The following is a 15,915-nucleotide window of genomic DNA, read 5'->3' on the forward strand; positions in this document are numbered from 1 at the left end:
AACTGTTTCTCTTCTCGAAATAGGTGTTAGCTGCAGCCAAATTGAATGCAATTACTTGATCTATTATTCTTTCGCCTTCTACATTCCTTTCTCCAAAGTTCCATCTTTCTTGCCCTCTTCCTTTCTCTCTCTCTTTTGGTCTTTCCTATATGTCTGTTTAGGTCGCTTGGAACGATTAACTCGTACTTGCATTAACATTCAGTTTACAGTAGCTCCTAACCAAAAGCTTACTTTTTCTTCTCCCTTGGATTTTACTTCTTCTTTAGGGGCACATAATGGTCACCAAATTACCTCCTAACTCCAGCTTGATGCCCATAATTCTATCACTCTTCCTCTTTACTTCATCATCTTTTAACTCCTTTGTCACAACAATTCCAACTCCATTCTTTCCTCTTCCATTTGCTCCATTGTAGAAAAGGTCGCATCCTTCGCCAATCTCTCTTTCTTTATTTTTTTCAATTGTCTCTTTTAAGCATAGTATCGTCACTTTTCTGCTTTGCTTCAGGCGTATGGTCTCTCTGCTCTTTCAGCTCTGATATTCAGCCGAGTCTTCTTAACCCTCGTCAACTTGATAGAAGAACTAGCGCGATTTTATTGTTTTAATTCTCCACGGAAGTTTATGAGATGATGTAGCGGGAATAACCTTCATAGGAATTCTTTTGTCGCTTCCAGCACTGGCGCAAATCCCGGGGGAGAGGATGAGAGGGACATGTCCTACCCAATCATGGAACTCCCCAATAATTCAATTTGAAATATGTTTTTTGGGTAGAAATGTGTTTTGATTTGTGTCCGACTGCCCTTAACCTAGATCGCCTGATATATAATCTACAACAGGTTCACTTCAGAAATCAGATTCATCTAACGTAATATGAGTCTCATCCCTCCCCCTCCAGATGAAAACAACTCTGATTCCCTTATCCCCCACAGCATTGTTTTTCAACTTCATAAATACGTATTTTGAACATCTCTTGAAAAAGTATTATGGGAACTATCTTACCCGTCCCCCCAAATGTTGAAGACAGATTTCCGCTACTGGCTTCCAGCATAGGGTTTCTACAGATCTGTAAAATCAGGAAGAGTCATGGAAACGACATTTAGTCAGTGAAAGTCAGGAAAGCTCATATGTAGTCGGGGCATTTTGTCAAATGTATATCATGCGAATAAAGAAACAGAAAATAGGCGAGTAGGATGCTAGTAGGTAGAAAATGCATAGTAAAAAAGAAAAATCTAAAATACTAGGTAAATAAAGATTGGGCTGGCATGTAGCTCAGTCAGTAGAGCAGCATTTAAAATTTTAGGTGTTATTAATTTCGTAAGTAGTTTGTATATGTGGGCTACAATACACTGTCATGTTCTGCGAATTAAATGGAAATAAAACAATAGAAATTGGACCAAGAATGTTAAATTATAATAAACGTTCGTAGGAAGGATTATATATTCCTTACTTTGTAACTAAATATTACATTGTAATATTAAAAATAATCTAAAAACAGAACATAAATCCCAGCTCGCACCGTGTGGACTTTGTGGTGAACAAACACCGTGCTCGTGGGTTTTCTCGGGGTTCTCCCGTTTTCTCCCACTTTCTTCATTCCATCATTTCATTCATTTCTCATAATCAACGTGTCTTTCAACCTAACCGGCATAACCGTGGGACGTAAAACTTAAAGATTTCATTTCATTCACATAGAACATAAGGACGAGATATGGTCAGCAAAAAGGGGGACGGAGGCCGACAAAAAAAAAAAAAAAAAATCAAGTAAAATTTGCATTGGAGTCAGGGAAAGTCAGAGAAATTAAAACTAAGGTATCTGTACAAACCTTACAACAGGTGATATTACTTTAATGCGTACATAATATATCTAGGGGACGCACCTTAACTCTGCACTCTTTTACCTGAATCTGACTTACATTTATTTTGCTATAACTTTCGAACTCAAGTGACTTTGTATCTACTGATAAGCGTAGCTTCTTTAAATGTGTATTCAATGTAAAAATCGGAATAACGTTTGCAGGTATTGGTGGTCCACAAGTGTACGTATCTTGTCCGTTGAATTTTGTGGCGTAGGAGGGATATATTTTGTACTAAGACTATTATGTAATATGGAATTGTGTCGCTATAAGTTGTGTATATCACGGCCATGTTTCAGTTTATGTTAGAAGCTCGAAGTTGAGAAGAATGTAAGCACGAACAGAACTATTTCGGTTTCAGATGTTTATCCGTGCTCAGATCACGAATCCACTCCAGTCGTGGATAGTGTTGAGTGTTATTCAAATCGTTGCAAGATAACCTAAGTTCAACTAGTTGACTAATGCAAGAACAGCCTTCCCTTGAACTTTGAATGTTTGTGATTTACTTGTACATTTTCGGTATATTCTCTAAAGCTATTTTCGGTGACGTCTAAAAATTGTTAAAACTGGATACATTGCTAAGATTCCTTTCTTTTTATGGAACTCCTGAGAAAAATGTCCTCACTGAAAAACTATGGTATTTTTTTAATTATTTATTTTTAGCTTTATAGAAAAACTTAAGTTGTACAGTTAATGGATCAAGCTTAACAATTTTTAGACACCACCCAAGAAAGTGTCAATGAACACTGAAACCCACAAATATTCGAGGTACAAGGCCAAGCTGTTCTTATTTGAATTATGTATCTTATGGCAAAATCAGCAAATAGTTGATTCATGGTTAGCGTATCCTTTATCAATGCCCTTGTTTCTTTATTTCTAGATAGGAATCTGGTGTCAATCACTTGAAATAGATTTCCAATTGCCTTACGGTACTGTGTCAGCACCAAAAATTGTGCTTCACTACCGAGAGTCGCACTTTAGAAGCATATGCTGACGATTCGGCGCAATGGAAACCCAGAATTGGACAGTAAAAGAAAAGCAAAATAAAACAGAAAGAAGAAGAAAAAGGCCAAATGCCTTGCATTACAAGTGTATTTCAGACTTGCATTCTTGTCAGCTTCAAACTATACTTTCGACACAAATAAATCAGTTCTGTAGATGGTTTCGCAATTAAAAATATTACAGTAAATGTATTTGTATGGCTTTCCCAGGTCTTCACACTCTTCACGTAGTAAAGTCGGATCACATTCTCGTAGTAAATCCAGGTCACCATCGTCGTCATCGTCATCATCGTCAAGTTCAAGTTCGAAAACTCACTCGACCTCCAGGTCTCGTTCTACCTCAGGCAGTAGCAGGGACATGAAGACTAAAAGGTCAAGGTAAACCGGTAAAGGGTAAACACAAGGTTAATATCCCCGAATATCCTTGTTTGTTACAAGTTGCTGCATATTATATGCTGCAGCTTGAAGAAGTCATGCTTGAAATCAGAATTCAATAAGAATTTGTATAGGTAGTAGAATATTTGAAGTAGTGACCTGAAAGGGTCAGTATTCATAAGATTTCGGCCTCAATTGACAGTCAATAAACATTTTAAAACGGTGGTTATACGTTTCGTGCAAAAGGTGAATATCCTTTATTATATAGTTGAAAAAGTGTCTGTCATTGAACGAAGGATCCTTAATAGGGGCATATTAGCAATGATAATTGAGATGCAGATTTGAGCTGAGCGAGCTTATCAGCCTTCTGCAGGCAATTCCTGCAATATATATATTTATTTCAGCTGAAAAATCTTCGCCTAAGTGAAGAGGATCTTACTATATTTCCCTAAATGTATTTTCTCTAGCATTATTTGCTGTTTTGGAACCCCATTACACACTCCTGTATTATGTGGTTGTCTATAGGTAAATGTGACAATGCAAATTTCAATGTTAATCGAATGAAAAAGTCTTAGGACCATTATTTCTCAAGGACACAATTAATCAGAGATGTTTGAATTCTTATACTCGATAGTCAATTTACTATCACTGAGAATAATAAAAAAAAAGAAGAGAGAGGGAGAATACATAAGTGTTTTGCTTTACTCAGCATAGTGAAATATAACACTTACAAAACACAAATGGATTTTCGATTATCAATAGATCGTTCACAGACAAGACACAGTAAGAGAAAATATGAAATGATTTTAAAATGTCTGTGTCAATGAACTGTCACCTTATCCATATGCACTTAGCATTTCTTAAGAACAGTTTGCTATAGGGCTAGATCTAAAAAATAACTGCATGCTTGTTAGTAGTTAAATATGTTTTAAAAAATGGCATATTTCGAACTTGTCACTAGCTAGGTCGCTTAGGTTCAATTCTAAGTGTGTGTTTTTTCGATTTTAGACTACAAAATTTACGATACAGAAGATTGATCTGGTTTTATCCGACCGATTTCCAAAGCATACTTACCCTACGAAAAGCCGTGCTTTCATCACTAGTTGTATTCTATCGGACGCCCAGCAGTTATTGACTATCGGCCAACATCGTATTTTCCATTGCAACAAACTACATTGAAGTACAGATTTAGAAACTCTTCCTTTCGTGTTTTCTTTAGGTCAATGAAGGCAATTTTGTAAACATTGTTTCAACAATCCAAATGCGCGGAAATCCACTAGACTGGCGTCAATGCCTTTGACAGAAATGTCTCAAAACGAAATAACACTGGTTCCCGTTTCCTATTTATGTGATAAAATTGGAGGAGGTGGGTGGACGCTTTGTTCATGTAGATCCGCACGTGGTTTTTGTTGGCTCTGGACAAACGAAGAATGTCTCCTGTAGATTGGGGTAATTATGGATTACTGAAAGTAGGTAGCATTCACCTTCACGTTTTTGTCCATCTTACCTCCAACTCCCCTTGTAATTGTATCGGGTGACACTCATGATTCTTTGCGAGAAACTTTCTCTGTACTGGCGATAAAATTTGATATGTCCTTCCAGAGGTATTAGGTACACAATTGGCCGAATGTTACCATTATGCGTGAGATAAATGCGGTCCTCGTTCAATGGGACAACCTTCTTCCATTTTGACCCCCTACCTCCCCTTTTTTCTCCAAGTGTCTTCCGCTGTGTGCGACAGCTTGTCTTACGTTCAGCAATGTGGCATCATGGGATGAGTTTTAAACCCATGGAGATTGTTACTGGCAGTGGAATGTTCCAAATTTATTCTCTGGGCCATGTCGCGTTGGGGTGTGGATTTTTCTGGCCTGATAGTCAACTAACTACACGCTGCACCTCAGGCGACACTTTTCCACTGGTAATCTCGAATGTGTCCCTTTTGTTTTCAAGGTTTACTGCATGAGCCATGTTTGTGTTTGCCTGGACAAAATCTTTCGCTGTGTTCACTTGGATGGTTAATCACAGTAATGATTTCAAGGGGTGGCCCAGGGGAAAATTTTTTCCTTGAACTAAGAAATTACCCTATCCCCTACCCCGGAGCATATCTCTGATCGTGCTCAACTTGTATTACTAGTATTTTCGCAGTACTCTCGTGTATTGATAATCTGCCCCAGAGAAAATCTTCATGAAATCTTCACTGTTTAAACATTTTCCTGACACTATTTCACTATTCAGTTGTAGAAAATATGTGCATAGAAAAGATCCATGATGGACCTTTCCCAATAGCAGTTAGCTTTCGACGGCATTTTACTAGATCCAACTCCGCACTCCAGCACCTACAAGCTGATACACTTGACAACGACGCCGGTTTCATGTTTCAGGCCCAATAACACAGCTGACAGCAGAAAATTGGTGGAATATAAAGTTTTCTTTAACGTAATATGCAAGGCTGAAAAAAAAAATCCATTTTTGTAAGTCTTGTTGGGGAATGAAGTAACTGAGCTTTGCGTATAGAATAATTGCTTGAATTCAAGATCTAGCTAGATATAGATGGAAGTCTTCTTTTACGAGTCCAAGTTATGCAGGCTAAAATATTTTTCTTATAAGAGGCATTTTAAATTCATAATACGTTTAATTTCTTCTATCTAACATCTGGTCTGTAAGACAGAAAAATGTGTTCTGTGAAAACTTACGTTTGCCTTTTCCTGTGATTCTTCTTTCAAAAATGCGTGTACTGTGGGATTTTGTTATTTATTATTTCTCATCGCAGTCCTACTGTTATTAGCGTCGTAATGTTTTGTTTTGCTTTTTGTGTAAGTGTTTATTGTTTGTTTTGTTTCGTTTTCTGTGTCTTTCGTGCATAGAAAAGTTGGATTTACTTTGATATTACAATTTGAGCTGTTATTTTTGTGCTTCCTCTAACGTCAAACTTTTTTTTTTTTTTTTTTTTTTTTTTTTTTTTTTTTTTTTTTTTTTTTTTTTTGTTACATTTGGTTCATGGTTATCGTACGTAACTTTTACACGTATTAGTTTTCAGTTTCAATTTATTTTTTTTCTACCTTTTTGACGGAAGAATTCTCACTAACGCAGTACTAGAAGTACTTTTAACTTAAAGCAAACTCAACTCCAGACATTATAACAGGTTTCACACTGATTTTAAAACACACAAATTAAAATGTCACGGAAATGCTTCAAAATATGCTGAAAGTCAGGCAAGTCTGTTATATTTCACAGAAGAGTCAAGGAACTTGTTAGTTTCTCACAGAAAATATGAAGAATATCTCAAGTCAAGACGACTTCTTCCTTGGACCCCCGGCCACCAAATATCACCCCGTAGGACTTTTTTTGGGGGGGAGGTGGTATGTTAAAAAGCAAGTGTATCAGCCACCCTACCTAACAATTTATCTGAACTTCGAGTAGCATTCAAAAAGCAGTTGCATCTATTAACTCTCAAATGTTGGAAAGTATGTGGTAGAAATTGTACTTACGAATTTATATGTGCCTAGGTACAAAAGCACTCAGATAGAGCATCTTTGACGTAGAACATAACACATATATATTTTAGAAAAAATAAGATATAATAAACTTTTTGAGTTTTTCTTTCATTTGACGTGTTTCATGTTATTGTGAATAAATAAACGTCAGTTATTCAACTTTGAAATCAGGATGACCATTTACAATAGCCCTGTATTTTGTTAAATTGTTTGATGCATATTTATAGATTTTATAAGACAATAATTGAAACATTACCTTAGACAATGGTTAGTGAGAAAGAAAAATAAGGGGTCGTAAATTGTCCTTAGCTACCCTTTCTAGGGCTGTGGTGTAAGACGAGGGGGCTGTGTACTGAAAGATCGGTTAAAGAATGAAAATTATCCCGTGCACTGCACCAGTATCTGGAATCTAATTCAGGATAATATACACCAAGACAGATATAGTAATATACCAAAGGTAGCCAACACAAGGCTCGCAGTACCATGTGTACACTTTCGAAGTTAGTACACAAAAGCATCCACAACTATTATAAAGATCATTACTTTGAAATCGAATTCTGGCAACAGTGACTGCATTGCCAGAACTGTGACAGCTGTGTGCAGTAGTCTGTGGAGAGAGACAATGCATAGAAATTATTCAAATTAAACAAATTACCTGGATTGATGGCGCATAAAGTTCCTTAGACGCGTTCTGTCGAGAAAGTGAACTTGCCGCCCAGATCAAATGACCATGTGATCTCTTTCCCTTGGACTATTATCTATAAGATTGTCTCAGCTCTATGAGAATAAGTCACGAACAATTCGTGAGCTGAAAGAAAATACTGAACGCACCATTGCGAATTCACAGCACAATAATGTGTGCAAAAGTGGTGCAAAATTGGACTTTCAGAATCCATTTCACCCACCAAAGCAGAGATCTCAACGACATTATCTTGAGAAGTAATTCCATTGATTACTTTTGACGATAATAAAATATTTCATTATCAAGTTGTAGTTTTCGTTCTGTCTCATTCTAAAATTCTGACGTTCTCATTGGTCAACCCTAGACTTTTGAAGAGTAGCTAATGTATATAGTGGTATAATAGTTGCAAGAATAGGCCAATAAACAACTTGGAGCTCACTTGGATTAAGTTTGGCTATCATATTTCTCAAAGTAATTCCCTTCTATAGCGAGGAAGTATAGCAGCGCTATTCAGCTTGGAGAGAGGGGGCCTTATGAGATAAATCAGTGAAAAGAAAGAGAGAAAACTTCATAAGACAGCATACTGAAAAAAAAAAAAAATATCTGTTAAGCATTTACGATGAGGGCTCAACATTGCTTTCTGGTTTTCATGTGATAAACGTCGTGTATTTTAGGTGGGATAAATATCTAAAATACACGACATTTATCACCTGAAAAACAGAGAGCAATTATTTATCTGGTCAAATTGAAAGCCCAAATAATTTTTAAATCTTTTTGCAGGAAATATTATTTCGAATGTTATGTACAAATACAACATTTTAAACAATAAAAGTGCAATTTATTTTTATTTTAATAAAAGAATCGAATTATTTGTTTGTTCTAAAGTGATTGGCTTGCCGAGTTCTGGTTTGAAGCACCCTTATCTATACAGTGTTTACATTATTTCAGTGATTGTTATCGTTTGAGGCAAATATTATAAACGTTAGAAATATCTTTTTCATAGAATTATCGATTTATACAGTATATATATATATATATATATATATATATATATATATATATGTAATTACTATATTCGTTACTGGTCATTATTTCAGTATAAATTCATCAAGTTCATAGACGTTTTTTCACTGAAAATAATCTTAAGTGTAACATTTTTCTTACGGTACATAATTTTGATTCTCGCTAATTTAAGTCTAGTGAAAGAAATACAATAGAATAGGCAGAATGAAACTTTTTATAACCCGATGAAAAGTATGTGTGACTCCAGATGTTCCGTATTACGGCGTGAAATACCATTCCAATTTTATTGAAATTTTAGTCGAAATATAGACATGAGCAAGGTTCAACCCTTCAAAAGTTAAAAAATAAACAGAAAATTAAAATAAATAGAGGGGAATCTGAGTCATAATCATTCTCCTTCTCCATGCTCCAGTTGTTGTAACTGTAGACAAATAAAATAATTATTAAGCGTATGAAAACATAAAAAGTTAATTAGTTAACAAATTGTAAAAGTTGTATCCTATGCCTGATTATGTGATACCGCTAAACCTTCTCAGCTAACTTACAGCCACGTCCGCGAGCCATGGTGCTACTTATATTGCATGTTCTCATCACCACCTAGTCGTGCTCATCAGTGATTTGCATTTCTTCGATGATCTCCCTCGCAGCTAAGCGGTTAGTGTACACGTGTAAAAAGAACCAACCAGAAGTCCTTTAATTGAGAACCGGAAATGGTGTATTTGATAGCTAGGCTTGTAAAAGTGTGGAAAACACAAAGATATATTCTAGTATAATAAGAGAACCTTTTTTAAAAGCTTTTACAAACTAAATTCTGAACATTTACGCATTACAGCCTGGCTTTCACTGTGCATTGTGTAGCCAGCATTACGGCTTCCATCGCTGTTGTTTCGATTTCTCTGGAAGGGCCGCGGTGGCTCAGTGGTAGAGCGTTCATTCCAGCTCGCGCCAAGTGAGCTTTGTGGTGGACAAACACCGTGTGTGTGTGTGTGTATGTATTTCCTCGTGTCCTCCCGTTTCCTCCCATTTTCTTCATTCCACCATTTCATTCATTTTTCATCATTACCGTCTCCTTTAGCCTAGTCGGCATAATCGTGGGACGTAAAGCTTTAAGGTTTCATTTGGATCTCTCTGGGCCGAAGTTGGCTGGCTATCTCATAACTCAAGTAGTCCCGACTGGGAATCGAACCCAGAACTAGATGCGCTAGCAATTCGACTCTACTCAAATATTATATACACGTATAAGTTATATTTACAGAAGTTAGTACCCTTGTTCTGATACATGATTCTGGAATAGTTACTGACTGTTGTAAAATGTGTGAATTCCAATACTCTATTGATTTGTTTAATGGGGACATCAACTTTGCGGCTATTAGTCCCTATTTCAGATACTCGAGTACATCAATGCCCTCTCCGCTGGCCTAGTGGCTAGCGTATGCGCCTTTGGTGCACGGATCGTAGGTTCGATCCCTGGTAGGAGGGCCTTGAAATTTGAACGCATTAAGGGGGTTCGAATTCCACCTTAAATTGTAGATCCACGTATTATATAGCTTCGGTCCTAAAGAGGACGCTAAACACTAATTTGTCCAACCAACCAGATCAAGTAAACAAACAACAAACAGTGCAGCAGTCCCGATGCTTTTTTTCCTGACATTGCTAGTAAAACTTGCTTTTAAGTGCTTTTGACAAGCACAATGAATTTTAAGTTTCGCCGTGTACCTCTCTCCGGTTCCCTAAATCAGGGAAATAGTTGTCGATCGTACACGCATTCTGGGAAACATTGAGACATCCGTGTATGAATGATGGGCTCTTACATTGTACAGTAATTTTCCTGATCACCTGCTGTACTGTGAACAGTATGTTACTGTGAGGTGTTACTGGGACTGTATATAGCATTACATAAACATAGTGTTTTGTAAGTTAACATTTTAAATTCGCTATTCAACATACTTTTGAATCCTGTGGCTTTTTTTTTTCTCCCTCAACAGATCGAGTTCCTCTGATTCCAGATCAGGAAAAGCCGACTCTTACTCCAAGTCCATGAAGAAGTCTAGCAACGGGAATGGAGCCTTGAGCAGCTCGAGGACATGGTCCAGGTTTGGGGTTGGTAGATGTGCGAGCAGAGTAGCTTGATCCAAGTTGCAGTGTTACGGGTTAAAATGTCACACTTAGCGATATGATTTCAATGATAATGGTTGTATTTGTGTTCGAAATATAACCATTTTTGTAAATGATTTGCTATGTTGGTATCTCTCTTTAAGAAATGTGGTGAAAGAAACTGGGTACTTCATCATAGTTATCAGCTTTAAGTAGCAACTCTGGATCGTTCTTATACCAAGCGTTAAAATAATTTGCGAATATATGATAAACACCACGAGAAATCGGAAAGATTCAGTTTGATTTTCGCTTTGAGATACATATATTCCGATCCTATGTTAACTCTAGAAATAAGTAAATAATAATAATAATAATAATAATAATAATAATGAGAATTTTAGAGTGGAATCGTTATATTAACGTTCATCGCTTCTGCTGTGTATGCTAAAGGAGCCATTTGGAGACTGTTGACGAAATAAGTGGTTGAATTAAGATAGCTGAAGGATGTAGAAGAATCCCGAGAAAACTCACGATCATCATGTTGGTCACGATAACCTCATATAACTGAGAATCGAACTGCCATCCTTCGTGCCAGACATTGGCTTTTTAACTGTAAGGCACTATGCGCCCCTGGTAATGAATTCTCAGTCACTAGTCCGTATGTCATTATTAATCTTGATTTTAGTCAGCTTGGATGAAGAACTTGGCTGCACAACAAGAACACTCCAAAGGCAGTGTTCTATTAGTTTTGAGAAAATCTTAAAACAGGTATAATGTTTAGAACTGCTAGAAACTGTAGATATATAGTTCTAAGTTGTAAAAAAGACAGACTAATGCGTGACATTAAAATTGCTGGTTTGGAGATGTTTTATGTTTTGTGTAGGTTCTCAAAGGAGAAGAAACAACTTACTGGTAAAGGTCAGTTTTCATATTTTTTATCCTTTTAATTATTACAAGCTTTGTTGTATATAAATAATAGTTAATTTACTTTAAACTTACGTGGATCCAAGAAACTTTTGACGTTCGATGAATTTAACTGAATTCAGATGATTAGCCTGAACTTTGATCCCCATTTTAGTGCTCACATTCAACTTTAAAGAGTAAGCCTATATCTCAGTTTGTCATGGCTCTGTTAAAACATATTAAACTTTAAATAAAATTAAAAAAAAAAAAAAAAAAACCTTCATATGACAGTTGTTTACAGGTAGTTTTACATCAGATAAGAATGACATAGCCATGCCTTATAGTGAAAACGGGATTTTTTATAATTTTATTTTTTATGATGTAAGATGCGATTGTTAGAATAACAATACTTGTAGCAATAATAGTATAATTTCCAAACGTATTGTCCGCTTCAAAACATAAGAGCCTCGTCTCCCAACATTACCAAAAGGGCAACTCAACCCTCGTTAGGACGGTGGTTGTTGCCAAATGTCCGATGTCATTAGGTAGAAGAAGAAAGGAAAGAAAAACGAGTTAGAACTGAAGGCATAATGTTGTTACTTTCCGTGATAAATTACATAAAAGGGGACGTTTGGCAGCTTATTTTCCTCTTTCTAACCGAGGGTCTCCTGTTGTTTTCTTAGATGTATGGCCTGTTCACAAGAGACAGAGGCGTGGGGGTGTCCTGTTGTTTTTCCAGGAATCGAGGCTTTCTTCTTCTGAAACCTACTATATATGTAGAGTTGCCTACATTAGTAAAGTTTTAACATGTATGTAAACAGTTTTCAATACATGTAAGATATCTGTATAAATAAAACATGGCTGTAGTTAGCACAAAGCAATAGCTTTAATGCAATACATAACTTAATTACAATTTGATTATAATGCAGATCATTATAATCCAGTTGTAATGGGGTGTAATCTATTATAGTTACATATCGTCCCTCTCGGGACAAAGGGGCGTATCTCATTTTCTTAACTTTTCCAGGAGATAATTTTAAACCTTTTCTCATTATTTATTCTCTATCGTCTTCTTTTAAAATGTAGTTTGATCTCATATGCCTGAACGAAGGATATCAAACAAAATTTTAAAAGAAGACGATAGAATAAACAATGAGAAAAGATTTCAATTTGCCTTCTGGGAACATTAAGAAAATGAGATACGACCTTTTGTCTCGAGAGGGACGATATGGAAAACCATATCTACCAGATAACACTCTTAGCAGGATGCTAGTCATCCTTCGAGCTCCTTCGTGGCTAAGCGGTTAGTGTACGCGCCTTTGGCGGGAGCTCATGTGGTTCGGATTCCACGTTAATTAGTAGGTCCCATCTCATATAGCCCCGCTGCTGAAAGGGACGTTAAACTCAAAATCAACTCAGCTAGTCATCCTTCGAGGTTTTACAAGTAGTATATGCGTAAAGAATACGAGTGTCACCGTTAGGAAAGGACAAACCAGAATTTGATAGTTAATATTGTATTTTGTTACAAATGTAGTAAGGAAATAAATCTAATATATAAACTTGGAAGTGACTATGTTTGTGACTTCATAAGTCTTGAACCATCCGACCGATCTCGGATCAAATTTTCGACATAGATAAGGTTCAGGCCCGGAATGTTTACTTTAACGGCGCAACTTTGGGTCAGAGATGTTCACCCTCGCGAGGGCATCCTCACTCTCAAATTCCCTCGCCCACAATTACGCGAGGGCGAGGACAAGCTTCGATGGCGAGGGTGCGCGAGGGCGAGGAGAAATTCCCAACACGAGGGCGAGGGCGATGGACAACTCCCTTCGCGAGTGAGAGGGTGAACGAGGACGAGGGCAAGGGTAAGTTTCGGCAGCAATGGCGAGGGTGAACGAGGGCGAGGACAAGTTTTCAGCACGAGGGCGAGGACCAACTGTCACTGCGAGGGTGAGGGTGCGCGAGAGCGAAGGTCAACTTCCTCTGCAATGGCGAGAGTTCGCGAGGACGAGGAACAATTTCCTTCGCGAGAACGAGGGCATACGAGGGAGAAGGACAAGTTTCCTTAACAACTATTTTGAATTTGCTGTTGAACCATTTTTGGAGGATTACGAGACAAGACGAGAATTTTTTCGAGTCTTGTGAGCAGCACTAGTTCACCCAAATCTTAGGTCTCAAACACTATTTTAGCGCTAAATGATCCGTTTGAAAAACCTATAAATTGATAAAAGTGATCACAATGAAGAGCATTTATGAACGCTTAAAGATACTCAAATCACAATATATTCCAATAATAAATATGGTTTTAGATGTTCTTATGGTGTAAATGTTCTTACACCTCTCGTGACGCAGAAGGATTCTGAGAATTTCTAAATAAGGGAATACATTATGTACGTAAATTTACAGAACGAGACGAGAAGTGAGTCGTCGACAGTCGAGACAATAAAGAAGTTTCCGGAAATTGAGACGAGACGAGACTTTTATACAATTTACGAGACGATGTGATAAACCTTATTTCTCGTCTCGTCTCGCCTTGTCTCATGGGCAACACTAGTTTGCACCGAAAGATGTAAAGGAAACTATAATATTAAGCGTGGAGTAGTTAATGATTTGTTCCATTTTAGGTGATCTGGAGTAAGTTATACGATGATATGTGTAGTTTTCTTTGTTTAGGACGTATGTTAAGGAAGACAATTCATCAAATAGGCTGGAAAATTGAGGATCTGATCCTCGCGAGAGCTTCCTCACACTCAAATAACCTTGCCCCCAATGATATGAGGGCGAGGGCGATGAACAACTCCCTTCGCGAGGGTGAGGGTGAACGAGGGCGAGAAGTTTCTAGTACGAGAGTGAGGGTGATGCACAACCATCCTCGCGAGGTCTGACTTCCACTGTGAGAGCGAGGGTGAACGGGGGTGAGGGCTAACTGTCACTGTGAGGGTGAGGGTGCGCGAAGGCGATGGACAATTCCCTTCGTGAGGGCGAGGGTGAGTAAGGTCGGAGTAAAATGAACATCTATTCTTTGGGTAGGGGTAGGGGTAAGATATTTAAAAATGGTGGAAATTACTGACATTAGTGTCGAATCCATAGTTTTCGGGATCGCTGAGATGAATACTGACACTTCCAATGCCGGTTAAATCCAAATTCACTCCCCATTGCACCTTAATGTCCAAAATGAAACTGTTCTCCCCGTGCGAAGAACGGGCAATCTGCTACTAGATAATAATTTTTTCCAGCAAGATAAAAACTGTCAATTATAAGTGGCAACAAATTACATACTTTTTAGCGTCACAAAAGTTCCTTTTTTCGATTTTCTCGAAAACTCCGCATGAGAATATACCTTCAATCGTGTCATTTCTTCAGCGCAATGTGAACTATCAATTGATATGTGTCTTATATTTGAACAATGTTTTGGTTAAACAGAAATTAAAGTTTAAAAGTTAATAAGTTTAGATTATATCCTATCAACCACACCATGTACTGTCATCTTACACTGAGTGCTCACTGAATTGCGACCTCGTCTCTACACAAGAGAGTGTGGCCAGCAGCCTAGCTGATTACATGTTTAAAACTGAGAAAGAACACACTCTAAGCTACGTGTTGGCAGACAGCATACTGTTATAATGAGAAGTGGGCAGGATTTATCCGCATTTCGATAGGGCATGATTGTGGGTACCTGAGCAGGTACCCGCATAGGTGCGTCAATAATTTGTCGGATGCGCCTGTTCCTGTGTACTAAAGGTGTACAAGGAGTGGGAAGAAAATTGGGTAACGGTCTCCAAGAGACAAAACTGCAGGGGCGTACGGAAATTCAAAACTTGGGGCGAGTGTCGCGTCGAACAGCTCCTGACAGTCAAACGAACCATCGATGTCCGGGAATTGCGTGACCAATACAGTGGTGGGTGCACAACACCCATATCCCACGCATGGTGTTCCACAGCAGACGACCCAACACCGCCGACTTCGAAGCGCTTGGGCACAGAAAAAGCCAATTGGACCGTGGATGATTGGAAAAGGGTGTATTGATCCGATAAATCACGGTCTGTGCTACTCCTCTCTGGTGGGTGTGTGCATGTGTGGCGCCAACCGCGCGAAGCTATGGATCTCAGGTGCATGATGTGTACTGTACAGGCAGGTGAGGGTGGCTATTGTATGGTTTGGCAATGCGTCTGTTGGTATGGACTGCAACCGTTGGTGTGCATGGACCACAGCGAGACATCCATTGTGTATCTGCAGGTGTTAAAAGGTCACCTACACCTTACGATGCAAGACTTCTACCTACACGAAGACGGCATTTTGCAGAATGACAATAAACGATGCCACCAAGCCAGGACTGTACTTGCTTCGCTTAAGGAACATTCCACGGAGCTGTAGCATATGGATTGGGCCCCTAACTCACCGGATCTTAATCCATAGAACATTTATGTAATGTTGTGGAACAAGTTCTTCGCACGATGACTCCTGCACCGACATCTATGGGCTCATTGTAGGA

General features: G+C 38.1%; 1 protein-coding gene across 7 annotated transcripts in view; it reads left to right on the forward strand.

Moving 5' to 3' along the window:
• LOC145687951 (uncharacterized) overlaps positions 1-15,915 on the forward strand; it is an 87,882-nt gene that overhangs the window by 54,660 nt on the left and 17,307 nt on the right. For 2 of the 7 annotated variants that reach the window (XM_081761546.1, XM_081761544.1), the window contains exons 7-8: positions 3,063-3,230; positions 10,412-10,519. In XM_081761546.1, coding sequence (XP_081617672.1) covers positions 3,063-3,230; positions 10,412-10,519 — 276 coding nt within the window. Of the gene's footprint in view, positions 1-3,062; positions 3,257-10,411; positions 10,527-15,915 lie in introns of all 7 variants that reach the window. The other 5 variants (XR_014131820.1, XR_014131819.1, XM_081761545.1 and 2 more) reach the window with 5 other exon arrangements.

This window comes from Thermobia domestica, chromosome 6 (assembly GCF_964235325.1).
Source record: "Thermobia domestica chromosome 6, izTheDome1.hap1.1, whole genome shotgun sequence".
Taxonomy (NCBI): Eukaryota; Metazoa; Arthropoda; class Insecta; order Zygentoma; family Lepismatidae; genus Thermobia; species Thermobia domestica.